At 39.3% G+C, this 14,659-nt stretch overlaps 5 protein-coding genes across 7 annotated transcripts in view; 2 read left to right on the top strand and 3 right to left on the bottom strand.

Annotated features, from left to right (window-relative positions):
* LOC104778019 overlaps positions 1-173 on the top strand; it is an 884-nt gene extending 711 nt beyond the window's left edge. Inside the window, exon 2 of the mRNA XM_019240906.1 lies at positions 100-173. Coding sequence (XP_019096451.1) covers positions 100-173 — 74 coding nt within the window. The remainder of the gene's footprint in view (positions 1-99) is intronic.
* LOC109124893 (golgin subfamily A member 6-like protein 1) lies at positions 476-1,682 on the top strand. The gene has a single exon (XM_010502375.2). The coding sequence runs from the start codon at positions 633-635 to the stop codon at positions 1,482-1,484; it is 852 nt and encodes a 283-aa protein (XP_010500677.1). The 5' UTR covers positions 476-632; the 3' UTR covers positions 1,485-1,682.
* Positions 1,754-3,521, bottom strand: LOC104778018 (transcription factor bHLH115). The gene is made up of 5 exons (XM_010502374.2): positions 3,248-3,521; positions 2,699-2,761; positions 2,540-2,620; positions 2,295-2,457; positions 1,754-2,218 (listed from the first exon to the last, which is right to left on the bottom strand). The coding sequence occupies exons 1-5, from the start codon at positions 3,358-3,360 to the stop codon at positions 1,955-1,957; spliced, it is 684 nt and encodes a 227-aa protein (XP_010500676.1). The 5' UTR covers positions 3,361-3,521; the 3' UTR covers positions 1,754-1,954.
* On the bottom strand, positions 3,736-4,486 carry LOC104778017 (probable histone H2A.1). The gene is made up of 2 exons (XM_010502373.2): positions 4,213-4,486; positions 3,736-4,134 (listed from the first exon to the last, which is right to left on the bottom strand). The coding sequence occupies exons 1-2, from the start codon at positions 4,399-4,401 to the stop codon at positions 3,922-3,924; spliced, it is 402 nt and encodes a 133-aa protein (XP_010500675.1). The 5' UTR covers positions 4,402-4,486; the 3' UTR covers positions 3,736-3,921.
* Positions 4,836-8,272, bottom strand: LOC104778016 (phosphatidylinositol 4-kinase alpha 1-like). 3 transcript variants are annotated; one of them, XM_010502370.2, is made up of 9 exons: positions 7,462-8,272; positions 7,246-7,342; positions 7,007-7,167; positions 6,656-6,817; positions 6,389-6,556; positions 6,087-6,233; positions 5,868-5,995; positions 5,289-5,598; positions 4,837-5,153 (listed from the first exon to the last, which is right to left on the bottom strand). In XM_010502370.2, the coding sequence occupies exons 1-9, from the start codon at positions 8,155-8,157 to the stop codon at positions 4,965-4,967; spliced, it is 2,058 nt and encodes a 685-aa protein (XP_010500672.1). In that variant the 5' UTR covers positions 8,158-8,272; the 3' UTR covers positions 4,837-4,964. The 3 variants fall into 3 exon arrangements, with proteins under 3 accessions (XP_010500671.1, XP_010500672.1, XP_010500674.1); XM_010502369.2 differs by having other exon boundaries at positions 4,836-5,153; positions 7,007-7,342; XM_010502372.2 differs by lacking the exon at positions 4,837-5,153 and having other exon boundaries at positions 5,314-5,392; positions 7,007-7,342.

Genomic DNA, 14,659 nt, shown 5'->3' with positions numbered 1-14,659 from the left:
TTCTTCCTCCTTTTCCCCAAATGGGATTAAGGTCAACAAAGATTTTATCTGGTGGGGGAGGATTTCCATGGAAATGAGCCACTATGTGGTCTTTCCAAGTGTCTGAGGCACGAAGAATGACTGAAGCTGGTGCTCTGACTTTCGGAGTTCCATCATCAGTGAAGGTCGGCTGAGCTGCTTTAGTGAGATTACGCAACGAAGACTTGAAACGCTCTGCCCACAGTAGCTGGGTGTCGTCGATGACAGGAGGAGAATTGCGTAGTTCTTCTTGTTCTTTGGGTAGGAGTGGAGTATTTAAATCTGCTTGTGAGGCAATTGTATCTTTTTGAGCAGGAACAGAGGACGAATCTCCAGGTGGAGACTTCTTCTTTTTACGTATGTCCAAAGGTAAATAATAAGCAAACACATGTTCTTAGCTAGAGAAAGTTTGCTTGAACTCTCATCTTTATATCGGTGATCCATGTTCTTATTATTTGTTAATTAACTTCGAGTTGCCCAGTGCCCACAACAACAAAATTCTTTTTTTTTTGGGTACCAAAATAATAGACTAATATATAACTTAAGTGTGAACTGTGTGTGAGGAGTATAAGATTCACGAAAAAGAATAGCACAATTTATTTGGGGACAGAACAATGAGTTTCTCGGTGGTCTTGTTCCACAATCCTCACTGTGCAACAACAACAACAACCATCTTCACAATCTCATCATCATCTTTCAGACCAAGAAGAAATCTATCTTCATCTAATCGTATCTTTTCGACCAATCAACCTAAACCCTTGGTCAAAAAACTTCAAATCATCGAAACCCTAGCCGCCAGAGACACAATCATAGACTTCGGCAAACACAAGGGCAAAATGCTTGGTACTTTGCCTTCTTCTTATCTCAAATGGGTCTCAAAGAATCTTCGTGCAGGAGATACTGAGTATTGGGCAAAGCTCGCAGACGAAGTCCTCGAAGACGATGTTTATAAAGATAGAGCAGAGTGGGAATTTGCAGAGAAAATCCTCCATGGAAGTGATGAGAGCATGAGGGCTTTAACTTCTGTAAAGAAGAACAGAGAAGAGACAAACTCTGTTTCTATGTTGTTGGAGATTAGTGAGAAATTTGGTTGGGATAATGAAGATAAGATTGGCTGGAGCAAGATCAATTTCGAGCTTCTGGGGACAAGCAAAGGTGGTCGGATTCCTAGGCTAAGGAACATGAACGAAGAGGAAGAAGAGAGAAGAGAGATGGTAAGAAGAAGAGAGGTTGAGAAGAAGGAAGAAGAGGAAGATGAGAATGGATGGAGGAGAAGACAGAGGAGAGAGAGGATGAGACAGAGTCTTGGAAGAGATGATGGCAAAACTGTGGATAGGAGTGAGAAGAAGGGTATTTTGGGGAGACTAGAAGATATAGAGAAGAAACTTGAGCCAAAGATTCAAAGTCCTTTTCCTGGTCGTGAGAGTCTCCTGAAGAAAGTGATGAACAAGAGAAGGTCTCAATGAATATTGAAAGTTTTGATCTTTCTCTTGTTGTGTTTCTTTTGAGGGATTGTGAGTTTACATTTTCACAAAGAGAAGCAAAAAGGCAAATCCTTTCTGAGTTTATGAGATTGAAAAGTTACAAACTCTGCTTTATATGCTTAACTTAAATCTGGTAAGAGAGTAGAGATTATACAGATTCTTTATATAGTCAAAAATCAACCAATCAATTCCCAAAATCTTCCTACTCATCAGTCCTCAGAATCCACAATCTGTAAAACCATGATTTCAACTTTTTGTACAATGAGAAATTGAGAATTTATTCAGAAACCAAGACTTTTAGTGCATGCTTATTTTCCATTTTACATGATAATCACAGTTTTGAGTTGCATAGAATTATAAGTCTCCAATCACAGAATGTGAGAATCATCAGGACATCAATAAAAAGCGCGTAAAAAGAAACCTGATACAGTCAATAGTAGAGAGAGGAAGCTTTAAGCAACCGGAGGACGAAGAACATGGTCCTGTGAAGTATCAACAGCAGCAGGGGGCATGAATTGCCACATTGCAAAACCGGGGTAAGTAGTGAAAGGGACAAGCTTGCTTCCAGGAGCTTGAGCTTGAGAGAGTGATGGCGGATTTGGTAAGAAACAAGGTTGAGGCTGAGGCTGTGTCTTAATCTCTTTCAGTTGCTGCTCCATTCTCTCCTTCTCGATCTTCAGCTTATGTTTCTCATCACGCAGCTCGCTTTTCTCATCCTACATATTGGCACATAATAGGTTCAATGTACACAGTCTAAGGATCTTGCAAAGGCTACAGTTAGTTTTTTTTTACCTTCACCTCCTTGATTTTCTCCTGGAGGCTTGAATTCAAGTCCTTTAGTTTCTGTGCTTCGTCTCTTGCGTGATTCACCATGCGAATCGCATCATTGATAATAGCAACCTTGTCTGTCTTTGGAGTTCTCCCAGGTTCCAATATGGAACTCAGTTCCGTAAATCTAATGATAAAACACCATACCAAAAGATTAAGAACTCAAAAGATAAGAGATAGAAGAGAAGGAAGAGAAAGTAAGAAAATACTTGTCATTTAGCCTATCACGTCTTTGTTTCTCCCTACAAGCTTTCGAGCTAGAACCAGCAGTGCAAGATTCAGTTTTGATCCTGAAGCAATAAGAACAAATAACTTAACAACCAAAACTAGTAGTGTTAAATCAGGTTTGACCAATAGCTGTTTGCTACCTCTTCCTTGAGCCTGGTTCTTTAATCACATCTGAATCACAAAGGAAGCCATCAACTTCAACACTGTAATCAGATCACATCAACATAAGTCAATTACAGCCAATTTAGAAATCTAGAGTAGAAGCAGAGATAAAAAAACAGACACATACTCCAATATCTATCACAATTCACAACACAACAAGACCATTTAAAGTACTGTCCAAGTGAGCAACAAGATCAAACTCCCTAAAAGAACTTCTTTACATACAACTAACAGAACCTTCCTATCACAGTTTGTACAAAATCTAGAGTAGAATCAGAGATCTAGATTCGTCTACTTCTTTTAGAAAACAGAGGAATGGAAGCAAACCAGAGACAAAAAGCTTAAATTAATGAAACAATCTGAGTGGATAAAACAGGATCACACATCCATATAACAAACAACTTCTCCAGAAACTACTACTACCAACCCCTACAAACCACCAAAAAATAGTCCAAAGATCTGAAACAAAAAAAACCAATAGATGGTTGAAAGAAACACAAAACCCACCCTTGAACCAAAAGAGATACCTGACACTAGAGGAAACATCGATCTGCCAAGGGAAAGAAGGATTATGATCAGAGAAAGCACCGTCAACCAAAGGGTAATCACTAAGCCAGTTCGTGTTTTCCGGAGACACCATTTTCTCCTAAATCCCTGGCGGCTGGCTGCTATATGTTAGATTACGAATAGAAAGGGGTCAAATCTGATATAAGGTAAAGGAGGAGACAATGTGTGGAAAAACGAAAGAAAGAGAGAACAGATATGGTGGTGGTGGTAGGGATGGGATACTCTCTCTTAAATCGGTTTCTATTATATATAAGTTGTTTCATCTCTCTCATTTTCATGGACGTCGTACACCATTGGTCCACCAATCATTATCAATCCTTGAGATCTCTTTTATAATATTGTCATAGTTGCTCAATCATACACCTCCCGTGATGTCACTCACAACAATCTTTTCTTTTTATGTCAACCAATCGAAATTTTAAAAAGCTTAAATATTTACCTTAAAAAAAGTTTGATTTTTTTTTTTTGATTCCATAAGAAAGAGCATATATGAACATTCAAATTGATAAAAAGACACAAAAGATAGATTCTTTCTTCACCATAGATCTCTAATCTAAAATTACGCAATTAAAAAAACCCAAACATAAAACTAAAAATTTTAAGAGCAAGAGAGCAGATCTGGGTTGATTGATTTTTAGTCGTCCTCAGCAGAAGGCTTGGATGAAGCACCAGTCTTCTTGGGAAGAAGAAGATTGTGAATGTTGGGCATCACACCTCCATTAGCAATCGTCACATCTCCGAGCAACTTGCTCAGCTCCTCATCGTTCCTCACCGCCAATTGAATATGCCTCGGAACAATCCTAGTCTTCTTGTTATCTCTCGCTGCGTTCCCAGCCAATTCCAATACCTAATTTCACAAAATTAGGGTTTGCGGGAGGTAAAATTAGGAAATTTCGCAAGGGTATATATAGAGATTATGAATTACCTCGGCGGCGAGGTATTCGAGAACGGCGGCTAAGTAAACGGGGGCACCGGCACCAACACGTTCGGCGTATTTGCCTTTCTTCAAGAAACGAGCGATACGACCAACAGGGAATTGAAGACCGGCTTTGCTGCTTCTTGTCGTCGCCTTCTTCACAGATCCAGATCCGAGGGTTTTACCACGACCCGCCATTGCTATTGAATTCGAGTTATACTTAAAACAAAAAAAAAAAGATGAAGAGGGAAAAAAAAAAGTTAAATGAGTTGAATTGTGTTGCTGGTTCTATAAGAGACTCTTCACCAGAGCTTATATACTGTTTTTAGATTCCTTTTAACCAATTAGAAAAAAGTACGCGGATCGCTATTATTCACCGTTAGATTTATATCATAATCAACGGTGGAAAATTCGAGATACATGATCTGCGTAAGTGTGAATTACCGAAATTACCCAGAGTTTTATTTCTGAGCCGAAAAGCCCAATGGACAAACAAACCTTTCTTCTTTACTGTCCCTATGTCTGTTTTTACTTTTAATCTAATTAACATGTCCAATTAGTTGGAAGCTTAATGAAGAGAGAGCATATAATTTGTCACTTCAAGCTCAAGCAAGCATTGGAAATCATCATTCTCCTTGGCAGATCAAAAATAATAGCAGAAATTGTACGGCAAAAATATTCAACTTGTTCAACCACTATTTTGGAAATGAATGAGTTGAAGATTATTCAACCCAATTTTATTCAATTCACTTTTTTTTGTTTTAAGCAACCATTTGCAGCCTCTGTATAATAGAATTTCTTGACATGTCAATTCGACCACCCACGACAATTGAAAGAGCAGTTCTCTGAGCTGAAGCTACTTTCTTATTCCCAGTTCCTCGCAAGCTATCTGAATTATGAAGCAAATTGAGCTCAAATTCGTCTTCGAGCCATTTTGCAGAACTGACAACCTACAAAAGCACACAGTCATCATTACAAATTTAAAAGAAAAAAGAATAATCTTTTGGAAGATGTAAACTCAGTAATCAGTATATAGAAGGCTGATGTGAACCCAATAAAATGACATTGTAGCTAGAATAACTTACAAGGGGAGTACTGCCCTGAGAAATCCTCTTAACAGCAAGAGCCCATTGAGTATTCCACATGTAAGGCCCTAGTACAGCTCGTAGAGAGAATGTGCTAATTCTTCCTGCACTATTCACTGATTTAGAAGTTGTTTTTACTTCCGAAAGGGGAGTGTTCAGAATAGGAGGTGCTAAGCCAAAAAGAGCTATATAGAACCATAAATTGCGAAACAATTTTATAAGTGATGGTTCCACATTTGAGTTGGGATCGAAATCCGAACATATTTCTGCAACAGCAGGAAGAAGGGGGCCTAAAAATTCTGCACCGCTCCTAATAAAATGAAGAACATTATTAATTGTCCAATCATTTAACATGGAAAAACATTTTATGGATAAATTATTATACTAAGCTATAAGGACAATGTTCGATATAATTTCAAGGTTGATACCGTGACCACACCACTGGTACTCTCAATCCATCTCTTAAATCTATGTCTCTTATTGTTGAACCAATAAATGTCTATTTTTTTTTTCTATGTTTCTCTATTTAACCATAGCTAGCTGTATACACAAGCTTTGCTCAAATAAATATTTAGTTACCCTCCACTTTTGGACTCAGAAGCAAGGCCTACATCTGAACATAAGGAAAGCAGCCGATGGCGATAGTCTGCACGCAATTTTGTCTTCATAAGACCACAAGCAATTGTAAGAAAACCTGCAGGCAGAGTCTGTAATGCAATTGGATATGTGAGCACTAGTGTAATAGGATAGATACAAAAGAAACAGAGAAAATGATTCATATATCCGATTACATTAAACCTCAATGTGTTTAGATCTGGATTCTGGGGCTGATGTGTTGCTTTCCACAGATATTTGGCTCAAGTAACTTCTCCTCATCAGAACTACAGTCTGACGGTAGGACTTCTCAAATCCTAAGGATGCTATCCGAGATACAACTTCGAGAAGCTACATACAGGTTGCAAAATATGAATAAGTAAATATGCCAACAAAAAATCTAACGAAAAAGGTATGTATGTTTGGCAAAAAAATTTTCCATTGCCAAAGTTTGAGAAAGTAACACAGATAGGCAGCAAGTTATCACTTGGAAAAGAGAGCCATACTTGGAGTCGCAAAGAGTGAGGACTTGAAACATCACATTCGTCTAGGCTTTCAATCAAAGATGGGAAATTTTTGTCTGCTACTTCAGGCTTTTTAACAGCAACGCTGATATCAGCAAGCAGCTGGATTACATTCAGCAGGACATCAGGAACTTGCTTCTCTCTACCATCCTAAAGACCAAATGATTAGGCTTATTAAAAAGTTAGAACTATTATGAAACACAACAGAGACGAATAAGCCAACTAAAGGAAAGGTTTAGAGTAACCAACCTGCTCGCCATAATCATATCTTTCACGAATACTTGAAGCTAACCCCACGATGAAGGCGTTCACTGAAGCTTGATCCTTAGCCCAACCAGATACAATTATCTCACAACTTATTTTAAATACGCTCTCAAACATATTCCCTTGACTGCTCACACTAGTATCAGGCTGTTCCAACAAAAGGCAAGAAATAAAACGAAATCTCATTCAGTCACTGAAAATGTACAAAAAGATAGATTTATCTAGACTCCAAATGATTTGTGTGACTATACTTTTAGGGACCCTAGAGACACATGAAAATACCCCAAAGCAGAGTAAACTTGTGTTCTCATATAATTTATGAAAAAACAAAATTACCTGAGCGCAGACAGCTAGTATCAATGGTTTAAGTCGGGTAAGCAAAAGACGAAGTGGCTGTCCTGCCTCTGCCGTTGCAATTTTTGCAGTACCAGAAAGCAGAGAGATGAACAAATCTTTGCAGGCTTTCATACTCCGCCACAGGGAGGTGAAGCAGGCCTCTGCAATATTTATTAGCAATGTAAGAGCTTCCATGATCAATCTTTTCTTTCCATCTGTTTCAAGGGACATAAGACTACCAATTTCCATTTGAGCCGCAGCCTGATACACAAACAGTTTGGCATTGACCCTAGTTTTCAGAAGTGGGTCTTGTGTGTTCCAGTCCTGCCTTCTTGACTGTGAAACAAAATCAAGAAAACAACCTTCGTGAGAGCATGCCAAATTATGAGACCAAAAACAGATCCACCACTCAATGGTTCGATGGTAACCCTAACAGGCTGATCTAAAAGCATTACCTTGAGAAACGCATACATTGATTGGAGCTGCCGCTTAGCTATGGATCTCACCAGAAGGTATAGCTGAGAATCAAGTTTCACTTTACACAAAACATTGGTTACCAATTTGAAAGCAATCTCTTGCTTCTCCAAACACTCAATGGATTCATCCTCAAAAGAAGCCACTTTATGCAAAAACACATCTTTAGAACCCTTACTGTATCCGATACTCAGCTCATCAGCAGGAAACTGATGGAGCAGCACTGTAATCAAATTATCCCCATCAGACTGCTGAATAGTGGGAAAATGCTGAGACACAGCAGACAAGAAAGCCATAGAGATCGATTGATCTCTGTCTTCACTCTCAGTCTCACCACAACAACTCATCATAACAAGCTCCACAACGATAGTACCAAATTCAAGTGAAAGACACGAAACGTAACCTAAGAAACTGAAATAGAACGCCGAAATCGACGAACGCAGAGCTTGGAGGAAATCTAAAACGACGAATTTGGCGTCGTTTTGGGATGTGTCGAGGTTCCTGGAGAGGATTCGAGTGACGGCTAAGACCCCGTTGAGATGACTCTGAGAAACCCTGGGCGATTCGGCGCAAAGCAGCTTCGGTTGCGGACATTGTTGGCATATCCAAGGAAGCTTATCCAAAAATTGCTTCGGATTTTGCTCTATGATGTCGCAAAGCTCGTTCAATGCCTCCATAGAATCAGAATCTTCGATGATTCATGAATCAGAGATTTTGAGTTTTTTTTTTTTTTTGTGGTTTTGTGTTCCCTCTGTGTATGAATGAGGTTTTTGAAGGCAGAAAGGTTTTTGAAGGCAGAGAGGTTTTTGTGCTCAGAGACAACAAGTGTAAGTAAATGTATTTATTATTATTTTCATTCCTGTTTTTTTCTTCTGTTATAATTTTTTTTTTATTACAAATTTTATGCTATTGTTGGTCATTAGAATTATATTATATTAGGAATCAAATTTCACATTATTGGTTTTAAAATTTACTTGTTTCTAACAATTTCTCAAAAATCAAATTAAATGGTATTTGACTGGTATTTAAATATTTAATAGACTTCTAAAACTATACCCAAAATAAATCTACATATAAGAAGGTAAGAAACTTCATAATTTAAGGCTTTAATTTTTATTATAATTAAGAATTTTCCTATAAAAATAAAAATCTAAGGTACAATCAACTCCAAAATGTGTAAGTAAATGTATTTATTATTGTATTTTTCCTTTTTTTCTTCTATTCTATATATATTTTTTATTTAAAAAAAAAAAAGAATTTATGCCATTTTTGTTCATTATTATATTATGAATCAAATTTTATATGATTGGTTTTACATTAAAGGATGATTGGTTTTACATTAAAGGAATAGAATCAGAAATTTTGTGTTTTTCTTGGTTACCTCTCTACGTACGAAGTTTTTGAAGGGACCGAAGAGGTTTTTGTGCCCATTGACAAGTGTCACAAGTAAAATGTACACTACTATTATATTTAATGTTTTTCTTTTGTGATAAATAATTAAGAAAAACTGGAAATAAAACAAATATTTTAACAATTGTCCATCTATACATACATTGTATTAACTAAGATATAAGTGACTAGGCCTTGGAATTTAACTAACCCGTTGGTTTAGGGAAATAGAATCTATTGGATATTTTTCAATACATGAATTCGGTTCGGTTTGGGTATTATCGGATTCTCGGGGGATCATGTTCAGGGTGAAGGAAGGGAAAAACGTTCTGAGCAAAGAAAATCCTCTAGCAAATTTGAAAAAGCGGGCCAATCCTCGGGCATCTGCACCATCACGATTAACTCTGCATAATCCGTCTCAAATGCTTGACAATCCATCCCTACCGCCAACAGTGACTCCATAGCCCAAATCAGAGCTTGAAGCTCAGCATGTAAGGGAGTAAGGCCGCGTCTATGGCTCCGGCCTCCCAGAAGAAGCGTCAACTCGTCACCATTGCAATACACCCACCCCAAGCCCTGAAGAGGAGAAGACTCCATGTCCTCCAAAAGGGCCGGAGGATGTAGATAACTCCTCGAGGAAGATTTGGCTTCGTCCCACAATAATTTATCATTATAAGCCCGGTGTAAGATATCAATCGGCTCTGCCTCTGTTCCCTGGAAAACCTTTTTATTCCTATCTTTCCAAACTTACCATAGTATCCAGGGAAGACGAAAAGTGATATTAGAAATCCCCGACTGCGATGCCGCCCGTCAAAATGTGAAATCTAGATTCGCATAGATTGAAGCATATGAAAAACCTTCCGGATCTAGCGATAGAGGAGACAGCTCCCATATACTTCGCAAAGGAGGACACTCAAAAAGAGCGTGATTGATTGTCTTTGGCACATAAACACACTTTTTACACAAGGTATCACATCGGACACCCGTTGCGCAAGCCGCTCCAACACTGGGAGAGTACCAGAAGCAATCTGCCAGAAAAAATGCTGAACCTTCGGGGAACCTCAAGTTTCCACGATTGAGCCTGGAGAGCCGTACACGTAGGTCCGTATTCAACTTCCGCAATTAATTCTCGGGCTAACTGATATCCTGTTTTCACCGAATACTTCCCTAACTTAGTAAAATGCCATACTAGTCGATCCGATTTATAAAATTTACTAACCGCTATACTCCGAATAATCGGTATGTCCTCCGGATCGAAAAACTCCTATAGTATAGGTAAATTCCAGTCATTCGTAGTTGGGTTAATTAAATGATTAACCATCAAGATCGGGAGCAATAATTGCCCCGACCACTAGCTGGTCTCGACCAGATATCTGGTAACCACGGATCACGCCAAACCGAGAGAGAATAGCCAGAGCCTACCGTCCACCTCGCGCCTTATTCCACCAGTTCCTTAGTTGAGAAAATACTCTTCCAAGCAAAGGAAGGATTATATGGTTTTTTGGTCATAAAATGATGTTTATTCCTAAAATATCGACCTCTCATTACCCGAGCCATTAAGGAATTCGGAAAATGAATTAAACGCCAAAAATGTTTAGCCATGATGGCATCATTAAATTGGTCCATAGCTCTGAAACCTAGACCCCCCTCACACTTATCTTTACACATTTTGCCCCAAGCTACCCAGTGAATACCACTCGCCTTATCATTCAACTTCCACCAGAAGGTAGAAATATCACTCGTTAGTTTGGATGTCAACTCCTGCGGTAGTTTATAACACGACATAACATGGGTAGGAAGTGCAACCGCCACCGACTTAATCATAATCTCCTTACCCCCCTTTGATAAATATTTTGCAGTCCAACCATTTACTCGATCATCCAATCGATCCTTAACATAACTGAAAACCTTAGTTTTTGAACCCTGGAGGCTTTCAGGAATACCTTAATAAGAACCCATGCCGCCCTCTTTAGAAATACAAATAACGGATTTTAAGTGGGATCATATATCAGATGAAACCTTTTTACCTACCATAATAGAAGATTTCTCCATGTTAACCTCTTGTCATGAGGCTTTACCATAAGCAGCTATTATTTCCATTACCTTCTTACACTCAGTCGCCTCTGCTTTACAAATGCAAAATAGTGGGACTATCAAGAGCAATTGTGATACCCGTTAATTCCTTTTCTCGTTCAGCCTTTTTAATATTCGCTATCATAACCTCTGTGCATAGTATGAACAAATACGGTGACAGGGGATCCCCCGACGTAAACCCCTCTGTGGTAGAATAGAACCCCAAGGCTGACCATTGAACAGAACTTGATAGGACACAGAAGAAACACACCACATTATCCACGAAATCCATGTTCTGTCAAATCCTAGTTTAACCAAAACCGCCTCCAAAAAATCCCATTCAACCCGATCATACGCCTTACTAATATCTGTTTTGAATGTCAGAAACTCCGTCTGACATCGTCGGTTAGAATTTAACCCATGAAATTTCTCCTGCAGCAACATGGATATTATCAGTAATTAAATGACCAGAAACAAAGGCCGACAGATTCTCTGAAACCAAGAGAGGCAAAAACCGTTTTAAACGAAAGCACAATACTTTAGAAATAATTTTGTAGCTCACATTACAAAGACTTATCGGTCTAAACTCCGCCATCCGTTGCGGTCTATCAACTTTGGAAATAAGACAGATATTGGTCTCATTTAAACGAGGATCAAAATGATCCGTTCGAAAAAATTCTTGAACCAAAGCCACCAAATCCCTTTTCAAAGAAGACCAAAACCGTTGAAAAATAAAGCTGTCATACCGTCAGGTCCTGGTGTTTTCTCCGGATGCATTGCAAACAGGGCCTTATGGACTTCCTTTTCAGAAATATCCATAGTAAGATCTCTGTTCATACTATCCGTAATGAGTGGCTTGATTTCTTGAATCATCTCTGAGATACCACTACCAGACGACTTCTTAAAAAGATCCTCAGATACTTAGTAGCAATATGCTCCATCCCCGAGGGCGATTTGTTCCATACATTATTAGTGTCAAATAAACCAACAATCTTATTCCTTACTCGCCTCTGTTTCCTTATTCCAAATACTCTACATTCAAATTCGGGTAAAACCCATGCCAATCCTCATTACCCACTGCCCGATCTAGCCGACAATGAACCACTTGATTATTACATTAGTTACCTCTCCAGGAAAATTGTTCCCCATAACAAGGAAATTCAAGCATCCCGCAATGATGAATCATTGAGCTAAAAGGCAGAAAAGAAGAAGCTGGTGGCAGAGCGTCACCCTTTTTCTCATGATTCCCAACTAGTTCGTTGAAATCACCAATTAAAAACCAAGGGTCGACGCGGAAGGACCCAATGTCCTTCAGTCTATCCCAAACCTTCTCCCGGTGTTGGGGAACATGATCACCATTAAACAAAAGACATAAAAACCATTTGTTTTCTAATAAAAGCTTGTGTATCAATAATACGATCACTATCAAAAGGAACTGAGAGTTTTATTTTATTCATAAAAAATAAAGCAAGCCCACCATAGACCCGCGAGGACCAACAATATACAAATTATTATAACCAAACTTATTCTGGAATTTTTGTGAATAAGAAAAACATTTCTTTGTTTCTAATAAAAATAAAATGTCTGGCAGATGCTTCTTCCACAAATCACCCAAATAATTTTCTGTCAGATCTGTCCAAATGCCCTGACAGTTCCAACTTAAAATCTTCACGTTTGAGCCAGTGGTTTTGGGAGCGCCACCATCCCTTTCTTAAGAGTACGACTTCCACCCCCACCAGGAAAGCCATCTTTTGCCTTCTGACCTTGCTTACCCACCACCCCTGATTTATTGCCCTTACATGCATGTTTAAGAGACAAAGCTTTAGCTAAAAGATGTTTCCTAGGTGAAGCAAGGGGCATAACCATTTTGCTTGAACTATGAATCCCTTTACTAACGTAGGAACTACCCATTGTATCTTTAACACTAAGCGTCTTTCCCAAAGAAACAGACTCCATAGCGATATTCACATCACTCAAACTCAAATTAATAAGATCAGAAACACGAGTACCTTGGGTGTTAGTGTCATCCGCACCTAAATCCGACTCAGTACCAGCATCTGTAAGGACATCCGACTCTTGCTTTAAATCCTCAGAATTATCACCATCATCAAATTCCCCATCCTCTAACAAATCATCAGTACTTTCATCAAACTCTCCTCCACCTAAACCATTTTCCACTGTCACCTCCATAGAGGTATCCTCGACCACCCCAGACGAAGCACCACCAAGATCAAGACTCTAAGATTTTTTCTCACCAGAAACTTGCTTAATCTTGTACATTGGTTTAGGCCACACTGATTTAATTCCCTTCCTCTGAGGTGGTAAACCAGTGCCAATATCCACCATATCGCCACCAACCCTCTACAAACAAGAAGCATAACCCATGTTAGCTCCCGACCCACTACTCTGATATCTCATCTGCTGACCCCAAGCATGACCTTGATTCCTCACTTGAAGAGAATAACCAGAAGAGTTGGACTCACCAACCCAAACTGTGGTAGTCTCCTCTCATTGGAATGCTCAGATTGGAAGTCCAAAGCCCGTTTAACATGCTTCCTTGGTTTCTCCCACCCACCATCATGTTGAGCAGGACCCTGATTAGTCGGAACCTGCTGTCGCTGATGCACCCCCCTCTTATCCGTATGATCCATGTTTCCCCAAACTACAGGAACATTTTTCAAATAATGGCACACCAACGCATCATGTGTTAAGCGGAAACAATGTTTGCAGTACCCAGACAACTTCTCGTAATCAATGGTAACCACCACCTCGTTGCATGTATCAAAGGGAACCACCAAGTTGAAAAGCAAAGGATTTAATCCATTTACCATGACGCAAACAATTCCTGTTTCATCATCAAGTTCCTTAATTCGACTAATCTTCTTCCCCATAGCCTCAAGTGTTGCTAACTCTCATATATGCATAGGGATTCCTTCCACCTTCACCCAGAAGCTGATGGCTGATGGCTAGGAGCTAGACACTAGGTTCCCAACGAACCAGAGAGATCATCCAACCATCAAAGTGATAAGGACCATTATGCAAGACACCCTGGAGATCCTCCTCTTCTTCAAAATCGAATTGGAAAGTCCACTGACCCAAATCCGCACCCATAACCTTTGCATCCAACTTCCAAATCTTGGGCAGATTAGCAATCAGAGACTCCATCCTCTGCACTGCTGGATTCATAGTGAAAGAAAACTGTTGATCGCAGACAAAAACACCAATAAACACTCTGAAGCACAAGAAGGAACACTATGGCACGACAACACCAACGAGCCCACCGATAAATGAGTAAAAGTAGAGATATGTCAAGAAAAAGAAGCCGCGAAACCGGGTAAATATACAGCCGAAGCCCAAAACGAACAACCCCTAAAGATCGAAGATCCTATCCGATTGATTTCAAAAACTTCCCTTGATTGTAAATAGTCGAATATTCTCTTACCAAGGAGCCACCAAATACAAGGAAAGAAAATCCCATTACCCGTTGTCAAGAGACTCATATCCCTCAAAGTAGAGATCTTATAAAACCACAATACCAATTTGAAATTTAAATCAACCCTACAAGCCACAAATGGAATCCGCAAATTTAATCGACCAACTACGCAGATCCCACCAGATATACCTTAGGATCGCATAAGCAGACGCCCATCACCATAGACCCATGGATCTTGTCCATTCAATATTCCTTGGACCCGTATCCTCGAAGCCCAAACAACC

This window comes from Camelina sativa, chromosome 3, assembly GCF_000633955.1.
Source record: "Camelina sativa cultivar DH55 chromosome 3, Cs, whole genome shotgun sequence".
Taxonomy (NCBI): domain Eukaryota; kingdom Viridiplantae; phylum Streptophyta; class Magnoliopsida; order Brassicales; family Brassicaceae; genus Camelina; species Camelina sativa.
Note: the sequence above shows the minus strand (reverse complement) of the source record. Positions and strands in the feature narration are given on the sequence as shown.

Coding starts and splice junctions, on each gene's coding strand:
- LOC109124893 (XM_010502375.2), top strand. CDS start 633: ATGAGTTTCTCGGTGGTCTTGTTCCACAATCCTCACTGTGCAACAACA.
- LOC104778018 (XM_010502374.2), bottom strand. CDS start 3,360: ATGGTGTCTCCGGAAAACACGAACTGGCTTAGTGATTACCCTTTGGTT. Junction 2,458..2,539: donor CGTGATAGGCTAAATGACAA/GTATTTTCTTAC, acceptor TTTTATCATTAG/ATTTACGGAACTGAGTTCCA. Junction 2,219..2,294: donor AGAAAATCAAGGAGGTGAAG/GTAAAAAAAAAC, acceptor GCCAATATGTAG/GATGAGAAAAGCGAGCTGCG.
- LOC104778017 (XM_010502373.2), bottom strand. CDS start 4,401: ATGGCGGGTCGTGGTAAAACCCTCGGATCTGGATCTGTGAAGAAGGCG. Junction 4,135..4,212: donor TCGAATACCTCGCCGCCGAG/GTAATTCATAAT, acceptor TTGTGAAATTAG/GTATTGGAATTGGCTGGGAA.
- LOC104778016 (XM_010502369.2), bottom strand. CDS start 8,157: ATGGAGGCATTGAACGAGCTTTGCGACATCATAGAGCAAAATCCGAAG. Junction 5,599..5,867: donor TCTGAGTCCAAAAGTGGAGG/GTAACTAAATAT, acceptor TCATTTTATTAG/GAGCGGTGCAGAATTTTTAG. Junction 5,154..5,288: donor CTCAGGGCAGTACTCCCCTT/GTAAGTTATTCT, acceptor GTGCTTTTGTAG/GTTGTCAGTTCTGCAAAATG.